The 18,482-nt window shown below is 38.1% G+C and overlaps 1 protein-coding gene across 3 annotated transcripts in view; it reads right to left on the bottom strand.

Moving 5' to 3' along the window:
• Window positions 1-423: 423 nt before the first annotated feature.
• The window catches only part of INPP4A (inositol polyphosphate-4-phosphatase type I A), a 132,843-nt gene continuing 114,784 nt past the window's right edge, over window positions 424-18,482 (bottom strand). For all 3 annotated transcript variants that reach the window (XM_086619311.1, XM_086619302.1, XM_086619294.1), the window contains 4 exons: window positions 17,049-17,146; window positions 13,451-13,563; window positions 12,943-13,097; window positions 424-3,445 (listed from right to left, as the gene is read on the bottom strand). In XM_086619311.1, coding sequence (XP_086475437.1) covers window positions 3,313-3,445; window positions 12,943-13,097; window positions 13,451-13,563; window positions 17,049-17,146 — 499 coding nt within the window. In that variant the 3' untranslated portion in view covers window positions 424-3,312. The remainder of the gene's footprint in view (window positions 3,446-12,942; window positions 13,098-13,450; window positions 13,564-17,048; window positions 17,147-18,482) is intronic.

Consider the following 18,482-nt stretch of genomic DNA (forward strand, 5'->3'; position numbering starts at 1 on the left):
AGGGGTGAGTTAGCTGAAGGGGAAGCAGCAGCAGAGAAGGAATTCTATTAACAGAAGGAAGAGCAAAAAACAGAGAATGAAACTCAGGAGGGTCTTACAGAAGATTAATGGAGAAAGTATATAACATTTAAACAAGCAAATAATGTCATACTGCTGCTTTGTTTAAATCTTGCTGCTGAACGCCTAGCACGTTGGACAAACTGGTGCCTGACTTGACTACAGAAAATTGGTAGCGGCTGTTACTTGGCAGGGTTTAGAAGTAACTACTTCCTGACTTGCATATCTGTGTGCAATATCTCCATACAGAACTTAGCTTAGTATATTCTCCAACAGATAAAGCATATCAAGTCAAGGAACCTGAAAGCGTTTATTTTAATTTACCACGAAGGCATTAAAAGTAAGCCACCATCTGTTATCCTTGTCAGTTCTTTATTGGTTTTCATCCTAAAGACTAGCACATTTACAGCATACATGGATTGGATGAACTAGAATATATAAAACAGTAGCCATATGTTTATGATATATTAATACTGCCCAAAACCAAATAAATAAAAATATTTCAATGCACAAAGCTTGGCAAATACAATTGTGCTGGGACAAAACAGTGTTGTATTATACAATAATTTTACATGTATAAACGAAACAAAAGGCAACTGTGCTGTAGGTCATTTCACAGAACATACACAGAACATACTTGGCAACAGTTTTCTTTTTTTACCTTTGTATGTTTTATAATTTAAAAAATGTACTCAAAAAAGAACATTAGACAGAACTTCATTTTACAGTAATCCTTAAATTTGTCTCTCCTGTGCAACAGAAAAGCCTACTTCACCCTTGTGAAGCGTCCTATGTGGATTTCAAGTTTCGCAGTTTTTCTTTTTTGATGAACTGCTCGAGATCTTACTGTTCGTTATGCCCTTTAAACAAGCCCGTCGATGTGCATGTACTGACAACGTCGTGCGTAGAAAATGTTAGCTGGACAACGATCTTTTACATGTAAGCATACTGAAATCAGAGAATTTTAAACAAAATAATGCAGCACTTGAGACTGGTATCCCACCGCTTTAAAAAGGTGAGCAAAAACCATGCACACAGAAAATTTGGGAACTATCTCTCATTACATTGGTATACAAAATAAATGAAGGATCGCTAAGCTCTAGAGAAGATCTAATGATCGTTGGCCACAGTCTAAGAAAGTGGCTCTGCTTATTGTTACAATAGACCTCTTGTTATTTTCTTCTGAAGCTGAACATTGGAAGATTTTTAGTGTAACAATATAGGACTTCTTAAAATATCATTAACTATGTTTGAAATATACAAAATAAAATTATCAACTCATAAAAACTAAGGGATATAAAGAGTATAGTTTATACAAAAATAAATGTAGCATTTAATAATGGGACAGGGACTGAAGGTTGAGCAGAACTAATGGAATAACATGTCTAAAGAGATCCCATTGGAAAGTTTTTCACCATACATTTGTTTACATATTAGAAAAAAAATCAAACAAAATCAATACATCTATTAATCGGTGAACAGGGTCTGTAAAATTCCCAAGGGACTGTTCTACTGTAGATGACTTGTTCAGACCTGGGATTGGTACTACAATACACTGATTTTGCACAGAATTCAGTGTTTGTTATCCTAGAGAGACGGAAAGAATAGTAACAACCTAGTTCAGCAGAACTCTCTGACCTGGCTTTGTGAGATGCTGCTCAGTGTTGAACTGCAAAAAGCAAAATGCAAAAACTGCTAGACCTGGAACCCCCAAACCTACATGGGAGCAGAATGAACATGACTGATTGATAGAGCAGTGACAGCACAGACAAACATCAGTGAGAGGGAGAAAAATCAGAAAACAGCCATATACTTACCTGGCTGTTGCTACTCCCACATGAATAAATGAGCAAACTTTCCTATTCTAAAGCTTATGTCCTTAGAAACCAGGGAGGAAAGGGCACAGTGTGCTAAACGGAACTAGCTAGAGATGACGTAATCCTGTGAAAATCCGGAAATGAATGTTTAGCTGCTTTTTAAAAAGGTATCTTAGCTTCAAAAGCATTCTTTGCAAGATTATTTCTGAGGTGATCTGTTGAACATTTTTTATCAAATGCTATCAAACTGATCACCTTAGTCATCAGCTAGAACACCTGAGGTTCTCATGCATTAGCAGTAGCACATGAGCAGTTCCTTTCTGTCAACATGGGGCATTGCCACCTTCCTCAGAAACACTCTGAAAACAGTCATACTTCCCCCCCCGCCAGGATTCTGAATGTCTGCCCAGGTAAAATGCAAAGGTAAACAGAAACCAGTTTGGGTTATGGAGTAACGGGGATGCGTTGGGCACTTTGAGAATTTTTGTATTGACATACAAAATTGATATAGAGTAAAAATTAAAAGCACTAATCAAAAAATATGTAATCCCCCGAGATACTCGTGCTTGCAATCCAGAAGTGGTATAAAAAGCCATGGGTAAAAATGTGTTAATTAATATACAATACCATGGAACATACTGAACATTGGCAACTTGGTTGTTGCACTTGCTTTATAGTTTGGAGGGGCAGGGGGAACTGTTGCTGGCATTAATGGTTAAGCATCGTTATGTTTTTGAAACATTTTTTAAAATCAGTTAAGATGCGTGCCCAAGTCCTTATCTGCCGAAGACGACAGGAATTTGTTTTATTTGGACAGAAGTAGAAATTAGACCTCATACGCCTGGCCTTTCACGTATTGTTAATTTCATATATGAAGATGGCATCCTATATACAGTAAAACAATTTATACTCTTGGCTTTTATTGTGCTGATTTTTTTTGTAAAAGTTAAACTTCGGTTTCTTGATTGTAACAATGCATTCTACAGTTAATAGACTGTCTAGGATCCAATCCCTTTTTATGTACAACTTTTGAGTTTTACTCTCAGTTTTAAAAAGTTTATGAAAAGCTCAATCTCAAGTCAACTCAGTATAAAAAGATGTTATGTGAAACAGCTGCCTAAACGCCGTTCCTAGAGTCCTTGCCCATCCAGGAGGTACCTAGCTATTTGCATATAGGTAATTATTAAGTAGCACAATATCTGTTCATCTGACATACACTGAAGGCTATTTAAATGGGCAGAGAGTCATCACACTATTCTCAAGCTAAGGTGTCGGAGTAATTGTTACTATAGATTCCAATTCTGTAAGTAACATGCTCTGTATAACCTAGTGAAACGTACAAAAAGGTTATTTATCTCTTCTGGATGACAGAATCATGTATTAATCTAGAGTGTATCCACATGTTTGAATGGAACAGCAATTAAAGGACATAGTATGCTTATGTTTCAACTTTTCCGTAAGTTCCTTCTGGAGGCCTGTAATACTTTGGGAAAGCCTTCAGTTGCAGGGAATTAAATGCATACTTGCGACATCCAACATTCTTCATTGTATTTTCTCGCCGACAACCCTCACTGGGGAAAAAAAACAAGCACAAAAAATGACAGCAGTAAAAAGGAAAAAAAAAAAAGACTTAAACTAAGATGAAATGAACTGGTTATTTTATAGCATTAACAAAAAGTTGGTTATATTTAATGAGCGTTTAATTAATTTGCCACTGCAAATATTAAAAATGATGACTTATCATACAATGCTAGTAAGAAGCACACAGAATGGACACATGCTATGTCTGATTGCTAGTTTTGCATTTCTAAAAAGCAGCAGTGCATCTACTGAAAAAGTTCATTCGCGATGGTTTCATGTATTTCAGGGTACAGTGTCGTGGAGTTCATGTGCCGCTTCATTGCACAGGGATTCCAAGAGATTGCTTACAACCAGTTCTGCTAATGTATTAGTATATTAAGCTGAAAAAGAAAAACTGCTGTTCTCTCAGTAAGAGTTTTAAAGTAGTTGTATTGTTCCCTGTATGTCAGTATTATCAGTACTTGCTTAAAGATTAGAGCTGATACAAAAATAATGACTTTCCAGTTATCTCTGCATGCATAAATTGACTTCAAAACCAACACAGTCTAAAAAAAAAAAAAATCTTAAACATGAAATAGCAGCTTTGTGTGGGTGCAAAACAGACTGGCTGTGTTATCACCCCAATGAAACAAAGCTGTGTAGAATTTAATTTTTACCGAGTGTTTTGGTGCAACTGCCCCACATTACAAAGAGGTTCTGTGCTACAATAAAAAACTACTCCAGTTATAAGGCTTCTTTACACATGTAAAGCTACTTCACAGTTCCTTTGATTATATCCAAAAGCAGACATACAAAGAGGAAGCACTATCTTTTAAATATATATTATTAACCAATTTAGGCTTGCAGGAGAATGTCTTTCCCTGATAGAGAACTGAAACCTAAACAATGAATACTAGAACTTCATGGCAAAGTGTACAGTACATCATCTTATGGTGGAAATGTCCTGTTACTCCTGTCTTGGAAACGGCTGCAGCATCTACCAGTAAACTGTGTTTATGTGATTCAAAAGGAGGGTCTGGATTCTGGTTCAGTTCGAAAGCTCTCTTGCTTGTACTGACCTCACCGTTCTTCTAATTTTGGTTAATTAAACTGACTATAACTGTGTTCTGTACGTACCACTAGTTTGACTTCATAAAACATTGTAAGTTTTTGCTTTAAGAAACAGTTTAAGTTTGAAAGTTGTCTTCTGTGTCTGCCTTTTACAGGATGGATTGTACATGATGAGACTATTTTTTTTTTTTTTTTTTTTATGGCATTGTTTTGTGGTTTACAAAACCCCTCCAAAGGCTGTTAAAGTCAAATAGATTAATGGAAAATTTGCACAAATTACAGTTCAGAGCGCTAATAAAGCAGTAAGTTTAACTAGCAAATACGGGATGCTGGATGAGTGTTTTTATTCCAAAGTGAATCACTCTGTTCATAATTCATTCCACTGCATCTCGTTATTGCACATGTCCCTCTACGGCACAGGTGGGCCACAGAGACCGTGACAAAGATGTATTTCAAACACCATTTCATGTGCCATGATGCTTCTGCTAGAGGCACATAAGCAGTATGCACTACAGCATTTTAAATCTGAATGCCTGAACGAAAGCACAGACCAAGCTAAAAAAGAAAAAAAGATGAAAACTCGTCCCCACCAAAGTTTACGAAAGAAACCCCAAACATTGCCTTCAAAAAGCCTAGGCTTTCGTAATAGATTAATTTGAGTGTGGTCTTACTGCAACCCGAATGATAGTCATGAACAAAGCCCTCATACTTTATTTAAATAGATTAATAATCTCTGGGAGTTCAGTGGAGATACTCCTACTGAAGTTACTTTCCCATTGTTAGACTGAGCCCAGGACACTCATGATATTGCAAGAATAAGGCCACAGTCCAATGTGACATCTGTTCACTTTGTAAAAAGGTAGATTTTGGAACCTGTAGCACATGAACCAGCGTTAATCAGAAAGAAGAGATGATCTGTACGGAGATACAATGGTGCCAGATATCAGCACAGGACATGGATATGTCCAATACCATCATACCATGATTTTAAATCTCATTAACAGTAAGGCTTTACCTACATTTATTGCAACTAAAAATAAATAGGATACATGCTTAAATATATATATATATGTCTTTCGTGGTTTTTTTTTTTCTTTTAAAAACAAAATTGGAAGAACAGTGAGGAAAAATACCAGGAGATAGTGTACTGTACAGTCTGATTTCATGAAGATACAAATATAACCACATACTTTTTTTTTTTGTTGTTAGAATATTCACCAATTTTAGGAGTTTATTCTAATTTTCATTCTAACTGTGCTTTTTTTGTTTAAGCTTGTCTCTCTCAGAAGCTTTCAAATTCCATTAAAACTGATAATAAAAGCTATAGCTAACTATGTTTTGTAGCGAGTTAATAATAGTAGAAAATAGACATCACAGTATTAGAAGATTTCTCCTCAGAAGCTTAATTTCTTGTCGTCTCAGGCACCAAGCGAAGTAAATCCCTTTATGAATTTAGCAAACTACATTAAATAAAGTTAGTTTTTTTGATCAGCTATTGCTATTGACAAGCTCTGCCAGACCACTGCATCGACAAAATCTTTCCGTTTAAATAGGCCCCTCCCGATTTGGTGTTATGTATAAATGATGATCAAACTTCATCTGCAAATATTTTGCGTGACCAAACTAGGTAAGCCGCTTTAGTCTCACCACTTAAATGAATGTTAACTTACCATCATTCGTTTATCTCTAAGCCACTATGAACATCATAATGTATTAAAGCTGTCCAACACTTAAAAATGGAAATAACAGTAATATTTAGTCTAGTTTAATTAAAACAAAGCCCAATGGAAAACCTCAAACCCACCTACTAAAGGAGCTAACTGATACCTCCCTCTTCTTGCCTGAAATATTAAAGACCAATATCTGTAACTTATAGGATGATAATGACCCTGTTTCAGAATAAGTTCTATGACAGAGTACCTGAAACAGATAACGGATCATTAGCAGGCCAATGCCAATTACATCCTCTTCCTAACCACACGTCATTTTCTTTACGTCTTTAATACATTACAAAATGCAGATCTACAAATAGAATGAAATAATTCTGCATGCAGCACACCGCCAGTTGGTTTTTGAGTGGGTACACTAGTCTATTGGAACATACTTAACCATGAGAAAGGAACAAGACTATGGCTCTACAAACTGTTCAGTAATGTAATTTGGATATTATGCTTTGAAATGAAGGTAGAAATTTGTTTATTTCTTTAAATAAATTTCTTATAATTTCTTATAAACCCCACCCGTGTTTTTGTTTTTCTCTTCATACCTCGTAAAAATGAAAGGCAAGATTAGCATACACCTTAAATATACAAAAAGATACAAATTCTTTTCAGACAGAGTTCCTTTCTCTGGAATACATGAAACAGGTAACACAAAACTGTATTTGGTAAGAGATTTTCAGGCCGGCTAAAGTAACGAGGTAACAGGCCAATGTCAGACTATGTTACAAGCACTGAAAGCAGAACAATAATTTAAAGTTTCAATACAATATTTTATCTTTTTTTGATAAAATAATTTGATATATATTTACAGTTTAGTACAATAGAAACGTAAAATTGTAAGGCATAATAATAATTCTTGGCAGACAATGCTATGACACATTCCTTTGTCCAGCAGGTACCAAGTGGCTATACACATTCAAGCACTTTTTTGGTTTTGTTTTTTTTTAACCTTATCTTCACTTGCAACGTAACCTGGCCACCAGGTATGCTATGCTCAGAAACAGCCACACAATCAGTAAATTGGGGCTGAGAGCTAGTAAAGGAATAGAGTAGAGGAGGCTGGGATCTAGTCTGAAATCTCGGATGGGCACCAAGCCACTCAAGTTCTTCTGGGTGACTACCTCCCGTGTTCCAATGCTGTGAAAAGGAAGAAGGTTGGGAGGAGGAAAAATAAAACGGAAAGGAAGACAGACATGCAAATGAATGTATAAAAAGAGATGGCAACACAAGGTGGTCAAGAAAATGAAAAAACATGGAAGAAAGCACAACAAAACCAGAAGATGAAGTAAAGAAAGAGTGGAAAAACATCTCAAAAATATGTTTCAGCACAATTACAGAAATAAGGAGAGGGAAAGAGAATAAAAGAGAAAAATAAGAAAGAAGTACTGTAGTCTACTGAAAATAAACACATGTAGGTTGAACATAAATGGTTTTCCATGTTCATTCTTTCAGATTACAAAGCAATAATATCCCATGCTGCTCTGCCATGCTTCCGCATGCTGCAAAGAAGTGGAGCTCTGAAAAGCAAGCTGAACATGAATAACCATTGTAGTATTTGACCCTTTCAAACATCTTTCCATGTAGGCTGCAGTGAAATAATTTAACCTCTTAACTATCTGCTCAATATGTAAACAAAACCCCCCAAACCACCCACTTCTCTGCTTCAACATGAATTAAAATAAGTATCAATATGCTTTCCAAAATGTGTGTTTCTGAAGTACCTCCAAATATGCCTGTGAAGGCAAGACATGCTGCACAGCCCATCTCACTATGTTCCTGCTCCCTACATTGCTTTGAGCACCAAAGGTGTACAATGGAGAACACCTCTTTGGGTAACTTGAGGCTTTGTGGTGTGGTGTTTCACTTTGGATCGCTCTTATACCCTGTGCAGTTCAACTCTATTTTTAGTTAACAAAGCAACAACTAAATGCAACCTGTGAGCCTGATCTTGTTAGAACAAGTGCATTCACTCCATCCATAAAAGGTGATACATAACCTTGCTGGTTGCGCAGCAAAATTAGGTAACCAACAGACAGTGTCTTGGAAGACATCAGAGATACCCTGGAGGTGGCGAAAGAGAAAAATAGCCTTCAGATACTGGCAACAGTTTGAGTCAAATGGAATTAGGTGGGCAGGGAACTAAACCAACTGTATTTCTCATCTGGATTAAGACATCCAAGTTGGTGACCAAAATATGTTTTCACTCCCGATGCCTACACTGGATAAGGGCAGATTGAATCTGTAATGTCTACAAAGCCCAGTTATCATTGTAGTGGCAGGGAGGGGGGATTTCGTGTGTGTGTGATCAGGAGAATCAGTAAGTGAAAAGCTAATGTCTGGAAAGTGGTGGATAAAGGCTCAACAGAATAATCTGGAGGAAGAAAAGTGTTTTAGGATATAGATAAGGAAGTAAAACAATGGGAGGGGGAAAGAAGGAAGAAAGGTTCAAAATTACAAGATGACATCATGAACATCACATGCCACATCTCTACCATTAAAAATAAGCCACTCAATTTTATACAAAGACATATGCATGGACATGTACAGTGGGAATGGAGGCATGAGCTGGAAAGTGCTTTCCTTGTCGCTGTTGGCCCACGTAGATGCTTCCACCCGAGGGGTGAAACGTCATCTTTTGGAAATACCAGATATACAAAATTGTGCAGTGTCTTAAATCAAAACATTCATCAGCAGACAGCCTCTAGGAGGTAAAGAGACAAAGCAAATTTCCTGCTAATCCAGCTCGTGTATGGGAATCCTCTCTGTGAGGAGAGGCTGGGGTTGCCCTGTGGTGGACACAGCTGGTTCCAGCAGCTCCAGTAGACCCACTGAAGGCACGGTGGTGGCGCCTCAGGGAAAGTGAATGTAAAAAAAGGCAAAACACTACATGGTAGCGAGAAGTGATGGGAAAAGATGTGAGAAACAGCCTTGCGAGCACCAAAGATAGAACAAGAGGAAATGGGTATAAGCTTAGTCAGGGGAGATTCAGGTTGGATGTTAGGAAGTATTTCTTCTCTGAAAGGGTTGTCAGCCTCTGGAATAGGCTGCCCAGGGAGGTGGTTGAGTCCCCATCCCTGGATGTGTTTAAGAATAGGGTGGATGATCTACTTAGCGATATGGTTTAATGGGGATTAGGGATGGTTGGACTCGATGATCTCTAAGGTCTTTTCCAACCTAGAAATCTATGAATCTATGAAAGTCAGAGAAGAAGGAGGGGAGGAGGTGCCCCAGGCGCTGGAGCAGGACTCCTCTGCAGCCGTGGAGAAGATCATGCTGGAGCAGATATCCACACTGCAGCCTGTGGAGGACCAGGTGAGTTATTTCCTGAAGGACTGTAGCCCATGGGAAGGACCCACACGAGAGTGGAGAAAGAGTGTACAGAGGAAGAAGCAGCAGAGAGGAGCTGTTATGGACTGTCCACAAACCCCCAATCCCCATCCCCTGTGCACTGCTCACTGTGGGGAGGAGGTAGAGGAGTTGGGAACGAAGGAGTGAAGTACTTGGGCCTGGGACAAAAGAGGTTATGGAGGTAAGGTGTTTTAATTTTTGTCTTTGTTTCGGACCATCCAAATCTATTGGCAATAAATTAATTTTCTCTAAGTTGAGTCTGTTTTGCCTGTAACAGTAACAGGCAAAGGATCTCCCTGTCTTTAGCTCAACTTACTTTTAATAATATTTTTTCCCGTTTTCCTGTTGAGGAGGGCGAGTGAGAGAGCAGCTAGGTGGGCATCTGGCAGATGGTCAAAGTCAACCCACCACAATTTCATTCTTAAAGCAGGCCAACTGGTGAAGAAATCCAACCAAAACTTATTATCATGGCTGTTTTATTGCACTGAGTGGTCATATCCAAACATGACTGTCAGGGCTTTATTATGTAGTCTTTTCAGTCAGCACCATGGCAGGTAGAAGAGATTATTTCCCTCACCTCATTTCCAGCTGCTTTTCAAGAGCCTCTATCAGAGACAGCTCTTTTCTGTCAGATGAACTGCTTGTGTCGCAACTTCCTTATTGGTTTAATGAAAATGAGCTGGGCTACCTTAAACATGTAAAGGATTCTGCAACCCAGGCTGATTTTGATTGAAACTGGATTACAGCATATTGACAGAAACAGCTTCACTGGCGTATCTGACAGGACAGTAATCTGGTAGGGGGAAGGAGGGCAGGGAGTCACAGGTCTAGCGGGGAGTGTTGGCGCTGCTGCGGATGGAAGAGGCTATGTGATCCAGTTGGACTTTGACTCTTGAGCTGCCTTTACTGGAGAGGCAGTAATTTCCTCTGTAACTTGGACTTCCAGACGTATCATTATGATTTTACTATTTGTAGGCTGTGAGATACCAGAGATTTGATTTGGGACTGGAAAAGCCGTGAGTTATTTAGAGAAAAGTGTGTTTATTCTAATACAATGTTTGTTTCTAAGGCAAAAGCCACAAACTTGTATCTGTGAATTTCTAGAAGAATTTACAACTAACACTGAATGTTTTCTCCCTGACGTCCATGTTCACTGAACATACTTATCATAGACACATAATTATCACAAGACTAGGAAGGAAAGGAAGTCCTTGAGGACTAGTAAGTGGGACCTAGCACCTCTGAAGACTAACATCACATGGAAGAAGATGATGCTTTCTTCATTTTTCAAGAACAGCGTAAGCAAGGATGCTTTTCTTCTCTGGAAAGTTATCAGTAGAGGAGAGATGAAATACTTTTTTTGAGTCCCACAACTTAATAGTACTTCTTCCCCATCCTTCCAACTGCCCCAGAAACTTCAGAAGTCTTTGAGACTGAACCTTTTCCAGTACAGTTACACAAATAAAAGATCCAAGTGAAAAGAAAAATTTTTCTGCATGTTTTCTGAATGTTCTGGGAGTAATTTGTTACCCTTTCATTTCTTATGTCTATCATCTAGGTCAGGTCATCCTGGCCAGGCTGAAGTGTGTTTGGCTGGAGTTGGACTCCTACACATTTCTTCTGTAATCCTATTTCTCTTGTTAATTAATTCTGTGCCATTGTTCATGAGCAGAATTGGCAGATAATTTTAAAAACACAACCACCTACTCCAAAGAGCAATGAGATGTGAGGAAGAGAGAGTAATGAGCTTGAAGAATGGTCTAATCTTATATTCCTTCAGGACTAGTCAGTATTTGTTCTGCACAATCTCTCTTAGTCAAAGATTTAACAGAAGAAGACAAAGTCACATCTTTCACCTGTCAAAGCAAGTCCTTGATGTTGCTAGAACACACGAGCCAAAGATTTTGATTAAATTTGTCCTCTTTCAATATCCCTGTGTAGGTCAATGTAAAGCAATGCATTTCTTGGATCAATATTTTATCCGATCCTGTGTTATATTAAATTCACAGTCTGAAGGTCCAAAACAATGTTATTGTTAACATTTGTCTCTACGGTGTCCATGACTGTATAAAAAACCACTTAACTCAGTAACTAATCTAAAGAAAGTAACGAGATTCTTGGTATTATACTCATTCAGTTTTTATCCTTACTAAATAAACAACTGTGCAACAATTTTTTTTTTCCTTTCAGATGTGTAAACTGACAAGTTACACAATTTAAATAGAGCCACGTAGCTCCACTTTAAGTTAATAACTTCTCCCTCACAAAGCTGTTCCAAGTTTTGTTTCTAATACCAAGGTTTAAATTTTTCTCTGAATGCAGTTTTCATGTCTTGTACTAACTCTGTAACAATGCAGCAAAAAGTGCAGCAAAAGTGAAAATAAAAAAGTCCAGCGACATCCAAACAGATGTAGATATAAACACCAAATTATTAGTGTAAGAGGCTGCAAGTGTTATTATAGGAGACATTTTCCTTCTAGGTTACTGAAGAGTAAGAAAGGGTCAAACAGCAAAAACATACAGAAAGGATAAGAGAATTGAACACTCTAGAGAATTTGGTGAGAAGACACACAGTACAGTACATTCAGTAAGAGTGAATGTTGAAAAACAGGACTGAACAGCATTGTTGAACTACATTGATAAAGACTAAAGCTAGATTTCTTATCCTTTCTTTTGGTATGTGAGTTACGGAGTTTTCCAGCAGTGCTTGAAACAAGGCATTGAACAACAGTAAACAGATTTATTTTTTTTAGTACAGCATGTAATTCTGCAAACATCTCTGCTGCTTCAGAATACAGAACATCATTGTATTGATACAACAACAGCACACTGACACGTTGTGATGAAATTTGGTTGCTGTATTGTGAAACACTCATACTGACATTTCGCCCAGTGAGCAAAGTGTTTTCACTGCTAAAGAATACACGTGGAAACCAGTGCAAACTGCAGGTGTCTGTTTCCAAGAACAAAAGACAGGTCATCCTTGAGAAATCTGCCTGATCTAGAACTAAAAAACCCAGTACTATGACAGTTCAGGTAACCTCATCATTTAACAGCTTTCAAAGAAGCACTAGTTTCTTGTTCTGTATGCTCAGCATTAATTGAAAACATGTTTTTACATGCTTCTCTGAAAACTTCCAATTCACTACTGAAAACTAAAGCCAATCTGATGCAAATCTGGTAACAACCAGCTTTAGCATGTACAACTTACTAATACATGCAATGGAGGGATGAATTCTAGTAGCCCATTTTACAGTTTCTGGCTTTATTTCACTTTTTTTTTTCTTTTGATAGAAACAGAGACGACTGCTTCTCTGCAGTTTGCATGGTTCCTCATTTAGGAATAAGTGACGCAGTCAAACTCTTACCTCCTCATACACTCCAGAGCCTGGGTGAAGACCTGTGGAGCCATTCCATGTTCATGCTGTAGAATCAAACACTGCTCTAGGGTGACCGACATGGCAGTCCTATCCTTGGCACTTTTACAGCTTGTAAATCGAACACCATTTAGTCTGCGGCATATCTAGAAACGGGATATACAATTCGTCATTCCTTCTTCATGCATAACCTTCTGTCAGAGAACACACTTGTACTTCTCCTCCTTTGAGAGACACAAATGCTGTGTAGGGCTTTGATGTCAAAAGTTGTCATCACTGACAGAGCAAAACTTCTTAACATGAGTTGTAGGGAAAATACTGATGTGGAAAATACGTTTTATCTCTCCATGTCTCATTCTAGAGAGATTTAACCTGACAGCAATTCCAAGCTACAAGCAAGCAAATGAAATTCGAACACAGCAGTAACGAAACCAGGGAAAATACATATGCATACAGAAAATCAACTGAACTATGCAGAGATGCTTAGATTAATAAATACCTCAGCAGCTTGCCAAAGGATATCAACATTCTTATTTTTCCTTGCATGTACATTTTGACCCAGAAATCTTAACAGTTCAGGCAGGCACGTCTGACTACGAGATCGAGGTAGACCTATAAAACAAACAAAACAATTCCACTTACTTATCTGTATTCAACACTTTGACAAAGATAAGCTACATGGAAAGTGTTCCTATATGCCTGTTGCAAACACAATCATGTTTTCTTGAAACTGTCAGAGCTTTCAACAATTAATCCAATTCTTAATTACTTAGTACCATTAACAAGCCAAATTCAAATTTAATTAAACTCAACTGGAAATATACATTCAGGTTATTTAAATCTTCAGAGGCTCAGAATCTGATAGCAATATAATAACAGAGTGAACAAAGGGAGCAAGACTGGTATAGTATCTTGGTTTGTGTGTCACAGATGTACTTACTTTCACACACTGTTCAGAAATGCAAATAAACATGCAACTGCCTGTATTATTGCCCCTCAGAGGTGACAGGATATCATGCATGTCTCCACAGAAATCCTGAAGATATAATTTTATATTCTGCTCGCATTTTCAATTTTAAATTTGTGAGCTGGCCAGTTTCCTGTTACAAGAAACACTCTTTCCAATAGGACATTGCACTCCCACAATCTGTTTATTAGTGTTTCACTAAGTGGAAATAAATCAGTTGCAATTTTTCAATATTTCAGAGTACTTTCAATAGTTATCTTACATGTTCAAAGTGTTATGCATAATCTCTTAAACATGTAGCAAGATACTCAAAGACAATCAACATGTACTAAATAGGTCTGTTTTTTTTTTTCCTGTGGTGTTTTTTTTTGTGTGTGTGGTTTTGTTTGTTTTTTTTTAAGGAGTAACTACAGAGGACACCAACTAAGGCTGTGACGGGATACCTAAGGTGGTATGCACTGTTAAAAAATTACTATGTGACAAAAAGAACCCCACAGAGCTGATATATGAGGTTTTACTTTTGGACCACATCTCTTCTCACAGCAAATAGTATGTTAGCAATATTGTGTCTATCCGGGTCTGCTCTGCTTGAACTCTACACCTAGAAAGAAAGTAATATGTTTAAACAAGAAGAGAGCACAGACCATCTCCCCAAGTATTTCTAAAGACAAGGAGAGCTAATGGAACAAGGACACGGAGCTAATGAAGCTAAGACAATAATTCACTTAGAAATTCCGCAATGCTTAGAACTAAGAGCACAGGGACATGGACAGCAGAACAGGAATTCAACTTCCCTTCTGTAGCATTCTTGAAGGGAACTTCTACAAGCTGCCCGCAGATACTTCACAGGGCCTCTTGTCCCCTATAATGACCTGTTTGGTTTCCCTTTGCCTGTACTTATCACAGACTACACCACTGGCTGGTCATAATAACCACCTGATTTACAGTTAAATGTAAAACGTTGTTCTCTCTTGACAAGGGTTCAGGGAAAGTATGTTTCACTTTGTATGTCCTAAATATCGCCACTGAGGACGTACAAAACACACCCTCAGACCTTTCTTATGACAAGGACTGTTCCAGGTTTGTCCACATAGTCTCAGCTTTTCACAGAGCATCTCTAACACATCTGCTGGGACACCCACAATATTTTTTTCACACTTCTAATCAAGGCTTTTGTTTAATGTTTATAACCACAAACCACTTCCAAGCTGGATTCTTCCAGTACCTCAAGGGGGCCTACAGGAAAGATAGGGAGAGGCTATTCAGGAGGGCCGCCTGTTGTGATAGGACAAGGGGTAATGGTTTTAAAATAGAGGGAGGTAGATTCAGATTGGATATTAGGAAAAAATTTTTTACCATGAGAGTTGTAGAACACTGGAACAGGTTGCCCAGAGAGGTGGTGGATGCTCCATCCCTGGAGACGTTCAAGGCCAGGTTGGATGAGGCCCTGAGCAACCTGATCTAGTTGGAGATATCCCTGTTCCTTGCAGGGGGGTTGGACTAGATGACCTTTGAAGGTCCCTTCCAGCCCTAACCATTCTATGATTCTATGATTCTATGATTGCAAAACCAGGTACAATATGTCTGCTTTTACCCAGGAAAAAGAGTGAAGCAGAAAGAAGGTTTGGCAGAGGGCAGATTTTCCCCTTTTGTGGTATTCATTTAATGTAGCAGAGATCAATGTATCAGGAGTATGCAGAGCAAGGGAGAAAAGGCAGGTGGACACAAGATTATTTTGTTTTCTTTCAGTGTTAAGGTGCATGTTAATGCCACCTGTCCAACACTGCATGCCAGCCTTACTCACTTCAAGTTACTTGAAGAAAAACCTCTGGTATAAGGTGTTAAGTGTTACTGGTAAATGAGAAACTCAAGGTTGTGGCACCAGTGCTCTTTGAAAATAGAAGAGAATAAGTATAAAGTTAAAACCGAGTACAAAAAACACAAAAAGAGAAGGAACAAATGACAGGACAGAAAACAGACTGCAGGATTAAAAAAAGTTTCAGTAAAAAGGCAAAAGCTAAAAGGGATCAACATAAGAGGTCTAGGGACAAGGGAAGTGAGTGAAGTTTAAAAAAAGCAAGCAAAAATCGAAGAGGAGAGGAAGGAGCTGAATGGGGACTATTATGATCCAAGACTATTGACAGAGACAAGAAGCAACAGGGAGAGAAGCAGAACAAAAATCACTTAAAATTTATTAGCTTTTGAACTTTACAAGAAAGTCTGATGCTGGACTACTATATAATAAAAAAATTTAAAGTGTTGCAGCTAAAATTTCAGAGAATTAATTACGCCAGATTATGAATGCCTGGAAGGAGGGAAACAGTTTCTGATCTCAGCCGCAAAAAAACACATCCATGGTAACTCAAAATACAATAACTTACTTTAATAGGCAGAATTCTTATTATCCTGTTGCACGTTGCTGCATTTTTATTTCTGCAATAAAACTGCAATTGTCGGACCCATGAAATTAGCTTACAAGAGGCTTGATACTAATAATAACAAACAATGAATTTTCACCATTTTTGTGGTCACATGTAAATAACATTTATGTCACCGCCTCCCAAAAAAATCAGTAACAAGCAAGAATTTTCCTATATAACCAGTAAAATTCAAGCTTGTAGCTATTGTCTCTCTTCCAGGAGCTAGACTTCTCTGTTGCTGGCTACAGATGGAACAACTATAGGAAAGTGCCAAAGGATAAGCAGAGGGAAAGTGATTAATCAAGTTCTTAAAAACTGGCAGCTGCTCTCTGCATAGGTTATCATAAGTGCAGAGAACGTGACCAAAAGCTGTACATAAAAGTCCTGCTGCTATGACCTGTCACTTTTATGCCTTCTCCTCATGGCAATCTAACTGCCTAGCTGCTTGTTGACGCAATATGTAATGCTGCTTAGAAAGAGTGACAAAGTAAATGAGAAAAGGAAAGTTAATAAGACTGACCTTTAAACCTCTTGGATCTGCTAAACTTAGTACTAATGTATTAAAACATATTGTTGCATCATTTCTTGGAGGTTACTAATGCTGGCGTTATCATTTAACTTTTAAACAACTAACATGAGGCAAACAAAAGAAAAAATTAGCCTGAATTGTGCTGTTCAACCAAATTTGCCATTAATTACCAGATACTTACAATCATCAGGCAAAACTTCCTTGAACTGCTCAAAATACGAATTCAACCGCACTAAGCTTTCCATGTTAATTACTTCTTGCAGTGAGGTGTCTCCAAACCTTTAAAAGGTGAAGGGAACAGTTTAAGCCCAAGGTAAAAGGTTTCTCGTCTTCTTCAAAACAACTGCACTTGGCAGTATGACTACCAGAAAATAGTTTAAAGATTCACCCCATGAAACTCCTGGTCAGTCAAATGCAGAGTAAAGTGTAACAGAAAAGTATTGTAGTGATTCATTACAGAAAACATACATGAATGTGAGGGCAAAAATGGGAAGGAAGGTGAAATAAAAATCTTGTAGAAAACAGTACTTAAAATTCTTTGGCTATTCTGTCTCTCTTTCAGTATTAAATACCCAACTGGTAAATCATTTTGCCAAAATTCAAACTTTTAATAATGGATTTACTAGTTTAGTTCATAAGCTAATAATAACCATAACATCAGTAGATAGAGTTGAGAACTTTGACTTCAGATATATATATGAGAAATATAGATCTAGGAGTCATAAACCATGAATGCAATAAATATTGTCAACAATGCCATGATCCATCTCATCTAACTATATCTACATACATAGATACCCACACAGAGTGTTGACAGCCGTAACTATGCTAGTCACCTTGCCTTCCCTTTTCAGGCAACAGAGGACAACAGTAACTGCTGGAATGCCTTTGTTAGACTTTTTCTAGTTGTCCACCATCATACTGCACACTCCACTCCAGTACCAAGGCTGCTGTCACAACATGTGTGTGCCTGACTTCACTGGAGTTCTCCATTAGAGCATCTGTCAATGTATTCTTTACAGGATACGGCCGTAACAAAGGGAAGCTCTTGTGGCTCCTCCAAAACTGAACAGTTTCCCTAGCAAATATAATTACATAATTATATTTTTTAGCTTTACCAGAACAGTGTTGCATTACATAGGTACTGCAATGATATGTTAAAACAAAGGTCCATCTAGCCCATTATCCCGGTTTTTGACAGTGGCTAGAAGAGGGGGTCTAGGGGAGAGTACAAATCCAAGCGGGCAAATACACAGCGATTCTCAGAACGATCTCTCAGGCTCTAGTGATCTTTCACTCACAGAGGTCTCGAGTCACAAGCAGTATCTCTGTGTTAAATAGCCCATGACAGATTTCCTCTTCTGTAAATTCACTTCTGAACCACATAAACCCGCTCTGGACTCAAACCCATGAGGTAAGGCGCTCGACAGCTATGTGCCATGTGAAGAAGGATGTCCCTTTGTTTGTTTTGCATTTGACAGCTTCAATGACTATTCCCTTGTTCGTGTATTGGAGAAACCGAATCACTGTTAGTAATGCGACAGTGCAACTCCACAGGGACATACTTCCATCGGAACTGGAGATTGCTGAATTGCCATTAAGGTTGAGCTCGCGT

This window comes from Tauraco erythrolophus, chromosome 1 (assembly GCF_009769465.1).
Source record: "Tauraco erythrolophus isolate bTauEry1 chromosome 1, bTauEry1.pri, whole genome shotgun sequence".
In the NCBI taxonomy this organism is placed as follows: domain Eukaryota; kingdom Metazoa; phylum Chordata; class Aves; order Musophagiformes; family Musophagidae; genus Tauraco; species Tauraco erythrolophus.